This window comes from Equus caballus, chromosome 20 (assembly GCF_041296265.1).
Source record: "Equus caballus isolate H_3958 breed thoroughbred chromosome 20, TB-T2T, whole genome shotgun sequence".
Lineage (NCBI taxonomy): Eukaryota > Metazoa > Chordata > Mammalia > Perissodactyla > Equidae > Equus > Equus caballus.
Genome location: NC_091703.1, coordinates 24,384,290 through 24,397,853, shown reverse-complemented (window position 1 = coordinate 24,397,853; position 13,564 = coordinate 24,384,290). Strand labels below are relative to the sequence as shown.

The window sequence follows — 13,564 nt, the reverse complement described above, 5'->3', positions numbered from 1 at the left end:
TTCTCCCCCAACAGAATTTTATCCTAATTACTAAGGCGACTTGTCAGATAAGTTGTTAAAGTTTTATTTTATACTCGTCACAAAAGAAAAGTTCCTGAGAGAGCTGCCATAGCTATTCTCTATTGACAGAGACATTTAACAGGGGAAAAGAAGATATTTAGATGATCATTAACATACTGGACTTTTTACTTTAAAGAATTTCTGATTTAAGGTCATTAGGCTCAGGGCAAGACCGTAAGTTAGGCAGAGAGGATAAATCAGTATTCCAGAAGGATTCTTATTTCGTTAAATTCTATCAGGAAATTGACGGCACATTTTATTAGGAATGCTAGATACATCCCAGAAGGTGCTGCTGATCCTATCACACCACAAAGTTCTACTGCAGCCCAAGTTTGGGACAATTTCCCCTCTTATAATCTAATGTATTTTTATACCTGAAAGTCTTTTTTGATCATCCTATCACATTTCTCAGATAAAAATATGTGTTATGTATAAAATATTACATATATATAATTTTCTTGTGATTAAATGGCTTACATAGTAAAATTTTTGTCTAGATAGAGTCATCATTACATTTATTATTGATACACAGTTGATCAAAACAATGTAAACATATTACATATATTGAGTAATAATTACCATCTTTCAACATGAGATCAAAATCTTATTGGAAACATCTCCCAATGAGATGGATGGAGTTGGCTTTTTTCCAATTAGTTCACTTATCCATGGATGAATATTACTTTTTGCTCTAATGAAACAGGAATTAGTTATATATTCTTATATTTTTAAGAAGCCAAGTTCACCCAAATAAATAAATGAGGATGAAGGGAATTTTGTTACAGCAGTGTTACTCTATTCTTTGCAATAAATAGATATTCTCTAGCATACAATTTTAATTTTCCTTGTCACTTCTTTTACAATACTTTTTATTTCTTTTCTTCATTAATGTCCCAGGGGTTATAATTAACATCTAATTTATAACAATCTAGCTTGGATTAATATCACCTTAATTTCAATACTGTGTAAAAACTTTGATCCTGTATCGCTCACCTTGCTCCCCCTGCTTTGTGCTGTTATTGTCATACACATTACCTCTGCACATATTATGCACCCGTCAACACAGATCTATAATTGTTGCTTTATGTGGTTGTATTTTAAAGAAGATTGGGGGAAGGTTACAAACAGAAAATAGATTTATACTGTCTTTTATATTTACCTTTGCAATTACCTTTACCAGTGTTCTTTATCTTTTCTTATGGCTTTAAGTTACCGTCTAGCGTCCTTTCATTTCAACCTGAAGGACTCCCTTTGGCATTTCTCATAAGGCAAGTTTATATTATATTTCTACTATAAACAAAATTCCTCAGCTTTGGTATATCTGGAAATATATTTATTTTTCCTGTATTCATGAACATAGTTTTGCCAGATATAGAATTCTTGGTTGACAGTTTTTTTCTTTCAGGACTTTAAATACCGTATCCAGTATCTTCTGCCCTCCATGCTTTCTGAGAAATCACTTGTTAGTCTTATTGAGGATCCCTTGTATGTGGTGACTCATTTCTCTCTTTCTGCTTTAAGATTTTCTCTTTGTTTTTGGTTTCTGACAGTTTAATTATGATGTGTGTAGGTGTGAATTTCTTTGAGTTTATCTTCCTCGGAGTTTGTTGAGCTTCTTGGATGTATAGATTAATGCTTTTCATCAAATCTGGGGACTTTTTGGCCATTATTTTTTCAAATCTTTCTGCCCTCTTTTCTCTTACTTCTCCTTATGAGAGTTCTATGATACATGTGTATATCTGTGTATGCTTGATGGTGTCTCACAGTTCTCTGAGGCTCTGATCATTTTTCTTAATTCTTTCTTCTTCTGTTCCTCAGTCAGGATAACCTCAATTGACCTCTCTTAAGTTTGCTGATTCTTTCTTTTACTGGTCATATCTTTTGTTTAACCTTTTCTAGTGATTTTTCATTTCAGCTGTTATACTTTTTGTCTCCAGGATTTCTCTTTGTTCTTTATTTTACAAGTTCTATTGTCTTGTTGATATTCTCTATTGTAGAGACATTGTTCTCATACTTAGTTCTCTTTAGTTCTTTGAACGTATTTAAATAGATAATTTAAAGTCTTTGTCCTAGCAAGTCCAACACCTGGGCTTCTTCAGGGACAGTACCTATTAACCGGTTTTTTTGTTTTGTTTTCTGTGTATGGGCCATGCTTCTTGTTTCTTTGCATGTCTCATAATTTTTTGTTGAAATCTGGACAATTTAAATAACATTACACGGGAACTCTGGAAATCAGATTCTTCCCCTCCCTAGGGAGTTTGTTGTTATTGTTGTTTAGTGACTTTTCTGATCTGGTTCTTTAAAGTCTGTATTCTTTGTCATGTGTGGTCACTGAACTCTCTGCTTAGTTACTTAGTGGTCAGCTAATGTTAGACAGAGATGTTTTTAGAAGCTTGGAACCAATACGTCTTAGTCTTTGTAAAGGGGCTCTCTATGTAAGCTTGGACATAACTTCAACACTCAGCTAGGCACTTTACAACTCTGCTTTAATCTTTCCTTCCTGCTTATATAGAACCTCAAGATTAGCGAGAGATGAGAGTTTATGGCCTTTTCTAAGCAGGTGCACAGCCCTACACATGTTTGGCCTTCTAGAGTCCCAGGAATATGTCAGAGCTTTTCAAAGTCTCCATGGCCATCTCTTTCCTGAGTTTTCTTTTTAAGATTTGCTTACCTGTTATTTGCCCCCAACTCTTACCATTGCTTTGGGCAGCTTCAGTGTTCACCAGTTGCCTCTGATTGTTTTTGACAAGCAGGCCCAGGGAAAAGGCCATTCGCTCTGAGTAACTCTGAGTCAGGCTAAATAAAGATAGCCTTGCAAATGAGGTCTACCAAGGAACAAGCAGACAGGTCAAATCATGACAATTTTCTGAGAGTAAGGCTTTGAAGAAGCTCCAATCCCATTCTCCAACCACTCCAATGACTGCCAGTCTTCTGGGTTTCACTGTGATTACAGGTCTATGGTTTTCAAGGCTACCACAGAGCTGGGGAGGAGAAGATGGAAATAGGGCAAATTAAAATGCCAAAAAACTCACTGTTCTTATGAAAATTCAGTTGTTTTTCTCAAATAAATGTTCCCTGGATTGTTGCAAGCCTTTGTTTAATTTCCAGAGTTCTGAAAAAGCTGATACCATTTTTTCCAGTGTTTCTTATTGCTTCTATAGAAGAGAGGGTTTTTAAAGATCCTTACTCCACCATTTTCTCTGATATCCCAGCTGATTCTTTGAACTTTTTCTCAATCATGTGCCAAACATCACATAATGATTTATCATCAAAAATTAAGCTTAGTGATCTATCAGTAAAAATTCGATGAGATCCTCTTTCAGTGCTTTGAAACAAAAAAATTAGAAAATCTGTAATTTGCCAAAGGATTAAGTACAGGTCATTTAATGTCATTCACTTTTTCAACAACGATATTTCATATTGTCCCTTGGTTTGGCACCCAGTAGATTATGTACCAAAAAACAATCTCCCATTATAAGACTTAGGATGCTGAGAGGTATGCCTTGCTTTCAACGTTGAGAAAGTTATACCTTCTCATCTGGCCTCCTTTCTGTGGTCCTCTTGGGTCTAGAGTCACAGTCTGTGAGGGAGGGAGGGTTGTAATTCTCCCTGAAGTTTCCCCTAAATCTCTCAAAGACATGAAGGACTGTTTCTTTCTACCTTCTCAAAGTTTTTTTCCCCAACCACTTCTGTTGTTTTCTGTAGCTCCCATAGCAAAAAAGTGGTCCTGAGGTTAAAAAGAGGGAGGAGGGGCACACTGCACCTTAGATTCCTTGGTAACTAATCTAAAGTTGATGGTAGGGCCACAGAAAAGGATTCCTGTCTCAATTCATGTCATCAAAACCCTAGGATGTAAATTTTATTATCAGTTGAAGTCACAGGATCTCTATACTAGAAAGGCTTTGGGATTACATTCTGGTTGGAACAGTGGGTACAGGAGAGGGACTGGGTGTTGAAGTTGTGTTTTTATACCTAGCAGAAGATATTGACAAAGAGTCTCATTTGGGGCAACTTCAGGGGAGAGGGCTGAGCCAATGATTATTATTTCATTTTACAGATTCTGAGTCAGATTCAATAACTTCAGTCAAAGATCTGGGAACTAGCAAAGCCAGAATTAAAACTTGGTTCTGTCAAATCCTAGAACCAGTGCCTTTTATGCCATTAAAAAAAAGTCACTGGTTGCAGCTTTAACCACTCCCACAAGCATACCCTTAGCCCAAGTTTGCAAACCAGACCCAATGCGAGTCTTGCCATGGAGACCATTTTGGCTGGGCTCTTCTCCCTCCTTTCAGAGCAGAGTGAGCAGATTCATTTTCTGGGCAATTACCCTCATTGTCTTTAGTCCTATTGAGGAGGACCACCAAAGGCTTTGATCAGCCTGTCCTGCAGGCTTCCCCAGCACCTGACTGTGGCTCCAACAGCAGAGAGATCCCCCTAAAACTGGGGAATGTGAGCAGGAAGACTTACAAAGCCCCAGATGGCTGTCGTCCCATGAGATGGGTATCTCTTTTTTGCAACATGAAAACAGGAACAGCATTAAAAATCATGTTCCTTTAGTCCCAGCTCCTTGGTTGTGGCATTTTGCAGTTAGACACATTTTATGTGCACGGCACAAAAGTTACCCAAAGATAAGATTATTTCTGGCTCTGTGGGTTTTTTTACCTTCTTTTTTTCTTTCTTGATTCCAACCACTCCTCACAGTTTCAATTCCTCTCTCCTACTTTGTTCTCCTTTCTGTTTCTGGATGTTTTACCCCTAATTATTTCAGATTCTTTTCCCTGTTCTGAAGTTTTTGTATATGAAAATTAAGTATTTAAAAACCTTCCTGGAGGGAGAGGGAAATTCTCCAGAAAAGAGTACAGAGAGAAGACTGTGAAGTTCACCCTCTATTGGAAGGAAAGCCCAGGTTGGATGATGACATTTTCCCAGCAGTGTGGCTTCCTCCTCTAAGCACTTCACAGATGGTAATTTTTTTTCAAAATGGCAAACCATGCAGAAATGTTTAAAATTAATAAATAAATAGCTGATCATTATACCTTAAATTTTCATACCACAAAATAGTAATACGATGTTGATTTTCATATGTTCACCACAACACATGCACAGTCACTTACACATTTACTTAAATGTTTCCTACTGTGCCTAAAATTTAGTAGGCATTCATTATTATTTTTCTAATGGATAGATGGCTAAATGGGTGGATGGATGGATGGATGGATGGATGGATAGATGGATGGATGGATGGATGGATGAATGGATGAATAGAGGGATGAATAAACACAGGAATAGATGAGTAAAGCTCCTCAAAGCAAGGACTAGGCTTTGCATGTCTTTGAAATTTGCATACCTAGTACAGCACAAAGTGGGTACCTACTGTTTAGAGTATAAAAGTTTTGCCATGTTTTTGTGCTGACCTTGATGAAGTTCTATTGTTAAGCTTAGCCCAGATTGTCACAAATCAGCCTTTAATCAAAATAATTGTCTGATCCTGGCTCATCCTCACCTTTGTTCTCTTCCTCAGATCCAATTATCAGAGCTGTTGCCTTCAATCACTGAAAAGCAAAGTCCTTTGATTGTCGTTCTAGACTCACCTCTCACTGCTTAGTCAAAACTCCTCTCTGTAACTTACGCTCGCTTAACTCCACCTCACTGACTTGCCCGGCTCTGAGCACTGAGTTTTCCTAGCTTTAGTCCTTCTTTTCTAGTACGGATTTGAAGAGCATCAAAATAAGCCGCATTGGCATTAGGATTATTTATAGCTGAAGGCAATTGAGAAACAGCAGATACAAGAGAACTCTCTGCCTTTTCCCTTTCTGCCTAAAAGCAGGACATAAATTTTCCTTTTTAAAGATGTTCCCCTCTCCCATATCAGGAAGAGGAGAATGACTCTTCCCTACTGAAGGCCACTTTTATCACTGGAGACAAGATGAGTCTGCTTAACAAATCTTATTAAACAATCCTTATCTAGCATACATTTTCTAGTCACCTTCTTACAATTTAGCACCCCTAGGACTCTAAACTCCCCCCACCCTGCCCACCCCTGCTTCCTTTGTCTAGTCCCTACTCCACAACTTAATGCTTTTTGTTAAAATGCTATATAGCCCCCGAGTCTAACCACTTTTTTGGGATTTTTCACTTCTTTTCTGTGAAGCCCCCATGCATATAAAAATGTTAATAAAGCTTGTATGCCTTTTCTCCTATTGAATCTGTCTTTGGTCAGTTTAATTCACACGCCTCAGTTAAAGACCTAAAAGGATAGAGGAAAAAATTTTTTCCTCCCCTGCAGACTTTAGGACTAATTCCCAAGTAAGAATTCTTCCTCCTTCATATTGAATTCACACTAGAACTTTCTGCCATTCACTTAGTCATTATTTACTCATTTCAAAAATGCATACTGATCAATGACTTTCTTCCTGGCACTATCCTAGGGAATGGAGGTACAAAGTGTCAGAAGAAATGGTCCTTGCCTTGAAGGGCAGGGGTGAAATAGATACATAAATAAGTGGACTGAGGGAGTAGGGCGAGCATTTCCACATGGGGATATCAGAAAAGGCTTCATGGAGGGGGCAGCTCTTAGATAAACCCCTAAGAGATGAGTGGATGTTTCCCAAGTTGGTAAGACCAACAGGAGAAGGGGGAGCCATGTGAGCAAAGGCTTGGAGTGCCTACAGTTGGGGAGCCGCAGATAGTTCAGCATCCCTTTATGCTTTACACACATGAGAGACACTGTAACAGAGTGAGTGAGTGTGGACTCTGTGGCTTCAGTCTCAGCTCCACCACTTACTGGATGCATGACCTCGGACAGGTCATTTTACCTCTTGAGCCTCAAACTAAAATGGAGATAATAATACTGATCTCATAGGGTTGCTTTGAGAATTAAGTGAATCAAATCACTGGGAACTATGCCCAGCACTATGTAAGGGTTAGTGTTATTTATATATGTTTTCTATTTTGCCCATTTTTGGCACTTATATAAATAGAATCATACTATTTATAATTTTGTGAGACTTTTCTAGTCAGCATTATGTTTTTGAAATTTGTCCCTATTGATGCATACATCTGTAGATCATTAATTTTCCTTCTTCACTAACGTATCATGCATATACGCCTTATCTCTGTAAGGTGATTGTATGCTTTAGAAAACAAGGACGATGTTTTCTATATTCCCCGCTTTCAAGGCATTTTCAGTGGCAATTGTGATTTGATGTTTGAGATTGTTAGCTGTGTTTTTACCATATCTACGTTGGAGAAGAGGAGACTGAGAGGAACTTACCAAGGGTTATTGAGATTTTCTATAGAGCATGGTGACTGATCACTCTCTATCCCCACTGAGGCTTCAATCAGAGAAACGGCCCTAAGCTGCCCTGTGAGGGATTTAAGTTGGCTAATTACAACTGGGTATGTGCAGTGTGCCGTGTGCTGTCTCAGTTCCTTTACATGAATTGTCCTATTTAACGCTCAAAACAAGCCAAATGAGGAAGTGTATTAGTTTGCTATGGTTGCCATGACAAAGAACCTGAAACTGAGTTGCTTAAATAACTGTTTATTGTTTCACAGTTCTGGAGGTTAGAAGTCCAAGATGAAAGTGACGGCAGGGTTGGTTCCTTCTGAGGTGGTGAGGAAGAATCTGTCCATGCCTCTCCCCTGGCTTCTAGTGGTTTGCTGGCAATCTTTGATATTCTGTGGCTTATAGATCTCAATCTTTATCTTCACATGGCATTCTCCCCATGTGTGTGTCTGTGTCCAAACTCCCCTTTTTATAAGGACAAGACACATTGGATTAGGGACCCACCATACCCAGGTAGGACCTCATCTTAACCAGTTACTTCTGCAATGACCCTATTTCCGAACAATGCTGCATTCTGAATACTGGGAATTAGGACTTCAACATAGGAGTTGGGCATTCAACAATTCAACCCATAACAAGAAGATAGTATTTTCTCCATTTAAAGATAAAGAAATAGGCCTAGAGAGGTTATGCTGACTTGCTTAAGTGGAACGGTGGGGACCCCAGGGTTAATGTGGTAAGCTCGTGGTTCTGACATGAGAGGGGATAGAGGTGGGGCAGATTCCCAAGAGCCACTGGGATGCTGTGTTGACCCATATCATCTGCATCCCCTCCATAAAGCTCTGTAGATGACAGGTCATGGAACGAGCGCTGGAGTTAGTCCAAACTGTCACTCACTAGCCATCTGCTCTTAGCAAGGTTATGTAATCTCTCAGAGTCTCATTGCTTCGACTGTAAAATGAGATAATAGCATCCACCTCATAGGGGTTGTGAAGGTTAAAGGACACAGGACAATGGGTGAGAAATGTAGTCATGACCAAAATTGATACTCATCCTTTCATCCCAGCAAATGGAGCTCTAGTCCAGATCCATATTTCTTACACTGGGGCCGTTTTTTTTTTTTGTATATGGTAAAAACCGCATAACATAAATTTACCCTGTTAACAATTTTTTAGTTTACATTACAGTATTGTTAGTGACAGGCACATTGTTGTACAACAGAGCTCTAGAACTTTTTCATCTTGCGTGACTGAAACTCCATACCCATTGAACAATCTCCCCATTTTCCCCTCCCCCAGCCCCTGGCAACCACCATTCTGCTTTCTGTTTCTATGAATTTGACTGCTTTAGATACATTATATAAGGGGAATCATACAATACTTGTCTTTTTGTGATTGGCTTATTTCGTTTAGCATAGTGTCCTCAAGGTTCATTCATGTTGTAGCATGTGACAGGATTTCCTTCTTTTTTAAGACTGAATAATATTCCATTGTATATATAGACCATAGTTTCTTTATCCGTTCATCTGTCAATGGACATTTAGACTGCTTTCACATCTTGACTACTGTGAATAATGCTTCAATGAACGTGGCAGTGCAGGTATCAATTCAAGATCCTGCTTTCAATTATTTTGGTTATATACCCAGAAGTGGGATTGCTGAATCACATGGCAGTCCTTTTTTTTTTTTTTGAGGAAGATTAGCCCTGAGCTAACATCTGCCACCAATTCTCCTCTTTTTGCTGAGGAAGACTGGCCCTCAGCTAACATCCGTGCCCATCCTCCTCCACTTTATATGTGGGACGCCTGCCACAGCACAGCTTGCCAAGCAGTGCCATGTCTGCACCCGGGATCCAAACCAGCGAACCCCAGGCAGCTGAAGCAGAACGTGTGAACTTAACCACTGTGCCACTGGCCAGCCTGGTAGTCCTATTTTTAATTTTTGGAGGAACCTCCATACTGTATTCCATAGCGGCTGCATCATCTTACAATTCAGGCCCATTTTAATTAATTTAATTTAGATAATTAACTGCAACCCTCGACCAAAAAAGTCATTTGAGTGGAAATTGGATGGGGGATGCTGGTAGGAGGATCCAAAAGGAGGGAGGCAAAGGAGACCTAGAGAAAAGCATCAGCACCAGTTGTCCTCTTCTCAAGGTATTTCTCAATGGGGGGAGGGGCACTATTGGCGTCTGGGACTAGACAGTTCTTCCTCTTGAGCCACTGTCCCACACATTCGAGAAGGTTACCAAGACATTAAATACCAGTAATACCCCCAGTCATTGTGCAACTCCAAACAACCACACCTTTCCAAACTCTCCCCTAAAGATTGTCCCACCCCTGACTGAGGGTGACCAGAGGTTCCAGCAGTCCCCATCTGCATCTGTCTATGGGAACCCCACAGCACCCAGCACACGGGTAAGCCCACTGCTGGTGCCAAGTAGCCCTTCGTGACTGACTGATTCCAGACTTCCTCTGTCCTGGGCCTTTCTCGTGGCTGGGCTTTTCCAGCCCCATTTTCTATACTCTCCCCTGGGAGAAGCTGCTGTAATTTCAAGGGTGAAGTTAAAGGAGGAGGGGACAGGTTCTTAGCTTGGAGAGTAGCGCCAGGAGTCTCTTCAGAAGCACTTAGTACTTCAGTGAGATCCCCCTACACAATCTAGAATGGCCAAAATTCACAACACTGACGAAACCAAATGCTGGCAAGGATATGGAGCAATAGTCAACTCTCAGTCATTACTGATGGGAATGCAAAATGGTACAGACACTTTGGAAGACAGTTTGGCAGTTTCTTACAAAACTTAACATGCTCTTTACCATGCCCTCAAGTAATCCCACTCTTTGCTATGCACTTAAAGGAGTTGAAAACTTATGTCTACACAAAAACCTGCACACGGATGTTTATAGCAGCTGTATTCATAGTTGCCAAAACTTGGGAAACACCAAGATGTCCTTCAGTAGGTGACTGGATAGATAAACTATGGTACATCCAGACAATGAGTATTATTCAGTGCTAAGAAGAAATGAGCTATCAAGCCATGAAAAGACCAGGAGGAACCTTGAATGTATACTAGCCAGTGAAAGAAGCCAATCTGAAAAGTCTACGTTATGTATGACTCCAACTATGACATTCTGGAAAAGGTAAAACTATGGAGACAGCAAAAAGACCGGTGGTGGCCAGCGGTTGTGGGGAGGGAGGCGCAGCACAGAGGATTTTTAGGGCAGTGAAACTTCTTTGTATGAGACTATTAGGGTGAATACATGTCATCATATATTTGTCCAAACCTGTACAATGTACAACACCAAGAGTGAACCCTAATGTAAACCATAGACTCTGGATGATGATGATATGTTAATGTAGGTTCATTAGTTGTGACAAAGGTACCACTCTGGTGAGGATGTTGATAATGGGGGAGGCTCTACAGGTGTGGGGGCAGGGGGCACATGGGAAATCTCTGCACATTGCTCTCAATTTTGCTGTGAACCTAAAACTGCTCTAAAAAACAAAGTCTATTAAAAATATGCTAATAAATGTTTTAGAAACTCTACTCAAATAAAGTTCCCTGAAGTAAATACCTTGGGTCAACAACTCCTCACCATCATCTCCTTTTGCATTTTCTCAGCTTCTGAACGTCTGAGAGGTCACACAACAGAGAGCGCTGGGAAAGCCCCAAATGAGGTTGTGCTATCCCTCAGAGATTTGTGTTTGAACAGCCATATAGAATTAGGCACACTTTGGCTGGTTCGATCTGGTGATGTCAGCCACTTGCACTCACGTAAAAGCTTGATGGTTACTCCTCCCTCTGGGAGGAACAGCCTTTCAAGTTACATTTTCTCCCTTCTCCTTAAGTGATAAAGTCTGAAGTATCAGACTGAGTAAATATTGTGAAATGGAAGTTGTTTGACCTAAACTAATTATCCATTTATTGACCATCGATTTAATTGGGCCAGGAAGAGCCTAGATGTATGTTAAATTTGGTTTAAGTGTTGTAAAGCTTCTAATCCTCAAACGCAAGAGGTTGGCAAAAAAGAAAAATGCAACTATTACTGAGTGAAATAAAAACTCCGTCCCTCCAATTGCCTGCTTTCGTCTCGCGTAGGGGCTTGCTTTTCTCTCAGATAAATTGTCATTGAAGCAAAACTGAGATATGAGAAATGTGAACCCCGTTTCTTTCAACACTTCCCATAGTGTTCAAATTAGTAAGAAAGTTAAATGCCCACCTTCCTCTTTAAGAAAATATGAAAGTTGTCGCTTTGAAATAGAATTCATTGCGCCTAGACTTTAAGGGATATCTGTATTCAGATCCAACCAGCTCTGCAGTCCCCTTCCAAAACAAGTCTTGCTTCTCAGCGGTGAGAATTACCTCACCTGGAATGCACTCTTCAAACGGCTTCTGAAGCCTATTCATATGAATGAAGTGCTTTCTCAAGGGCAGATGCGGAAGCTGCCCTCCCCGAGGTTTCAGAGAACCCGGGGAAGGAAATCGCCTCAGGAGGCAGTGTGGCTGCTGGGACTGCCTGGGCTGTGCGCCTCCGGCTGCAGCACGCTGATCACGCTCTCCAAGATGCAGTATCTGGATGCAGAGGAACTCCCGGTGGATGAAGAGGATGATATTTTTGGTGAAGGTAAACACGTCTTTCTGGCAGGAGCCGCTCTGGTCTGCTTAGCTTGGCTTTGACACTACTGGAAACTTTGGCCCGGCTTGGGCAAGGACTTGAGTACTTTGAAAGCGTTCTGGGTGGGATGGTGGTTACGGATATCAAAGCAAAGCAGAGGACGAGGGCGTTAAATGGTTCCTCCAAATATTTTTCTTTTAAGCGGTGACTAGATAAAGGCTGAGTTTAGGTTAGAAAATAGTACTGAATCTTGCCCCTCGTCTCTCTTCTGTGTTCTCTTGTCTAACACCTTAAGGGAAGCCTGTCAACAGTGCTTTACACACAGCAAGGCTGCTAGGGTAGCAGGTGGACGAATGGACCAGGGATGGTTCTCTGTGGTACCATATTGTCTTGATCTGCACTACCCACTTCTCCTTGTTTTGTCTCTCTCCCTTTGGATCTCTCTCACTCGTCCTCAGACTTCTTTGGCACTCCAATTCTCCATGCCCTTTTCCTTTTCCTTTCTTCAGGTTAGGATGCTGCAGCCGTACTAGCTTCTGACACCCACTGGCACCGCTCAGTTTTCCACAAGTAGACCTGTGGGGTAGGATTTGGCTGTAAGGGTTGCGATTTTAAATGGCTAATCTATTAACCAACAGATGTCTTGCTGAAATGCTGCCTGTGAGATTGGGCTGTAGGCAAGAGATTTTCTAGAATTTGGAACTGTCTAAATAAATGGTCATCCAGACTCAGGGACCTCATAAATTCGATTGTTTTCCGTAAGAAACAGTATCTAGTCATTTTTTTGAAACTTTATCAAGTAATTTTTTAAAGGAATATTAGTAAGTTTTTTTGTGATTACCCAAGTAATACCAGTTCATTGAAGAGTATAGCATAAGAAGACTCCCGTGTAATCTAATTATCTAGAAGGTACCACTATTAACATTGTGATGATTTTCCATTATTTTGATCTAGTCTCAGAAATATTGAAAATCATAATTTAGGTTTTAATCACAACTTAAATCAGTTTTAAGACTATCTCCTCAAGCGTCATTGCTGCTTTCCAAATTCTCGATCTGTTGCTTTTCTTTGATGACAGGTATTAGGAGCCACTTGCTCCAAGTTTGGCCTTAGGCTCCGTTCTTCAGCTTTTACTTCTGATTGATGTTTTCTCTGTTTATACCTACTTAGATATTTACTCCCTCCAAGACTTAAAAAATGTTCACAACTAGGAAAATAAGCCTAGATTGAATAATTTGGTAATTATTCATCCAGCCTCCAAAATGTCCAGGCCACACTCCTTTCCCCAAAGGGATTTTTCTCTTTTACATCTGGCTACTGTGCTCAAGAGCGCCATCTCTAGACTGATGACTGCACCATGGATTACGTGTGGCCCAACCCTGAAGGAGACACAGACCTCCACAAAGCAGGGTTTAATGAGGCTATGGGATCTCTCTCTTGAGCATTCAGGATTAAGATGATTATTCCAACTTCAACAGGCATGGTGAAGACTCAAATTGGGAGTCAGACAAGATTCAGATTCAAATACTCATTTTGCCTCGTACCACCCATGCGACTTAAGCAAGTTATTTAACTTGCTAAACTAAACCTCCGTTTCCTCT

General features: G+C 40.3%; 1 protein-coding gene across 7 annotated transcripts in view; it reads left to right on the top strand.

Moving 5' to 3' along the window:
- RIPOR2 (RHO family interacting cell polarization regulator 2) overlaps window positions 1–13,564 on the top strand; it is a 216,369-nt gene that overhangs the window by 96,348 nt on the left and 106,457 nt on the right. For 2 of the 7 annotated variants that reach the window (XM_070244959.1, XM_005603606.4), the window contains exon 1: window positions 11,588–11,972. The exons of 4 other annotated variants lie outside the window; for them this stretch is intronic. In XM_070244959.1, coding sequence (XP_070101060.1) covers window positions 11,756–11,972 — 217 coding nt within the window. In that variant the 5' untranslated portion in view covers window positions 11,588–11,755. Of the gene's footprint in view, window positions 1–11,152; window positions 11,973–13,564 lie in introns of those variants that run through there. One more of the 7 variants, XM_003363744.5, reaches the window with a different exon arrangement.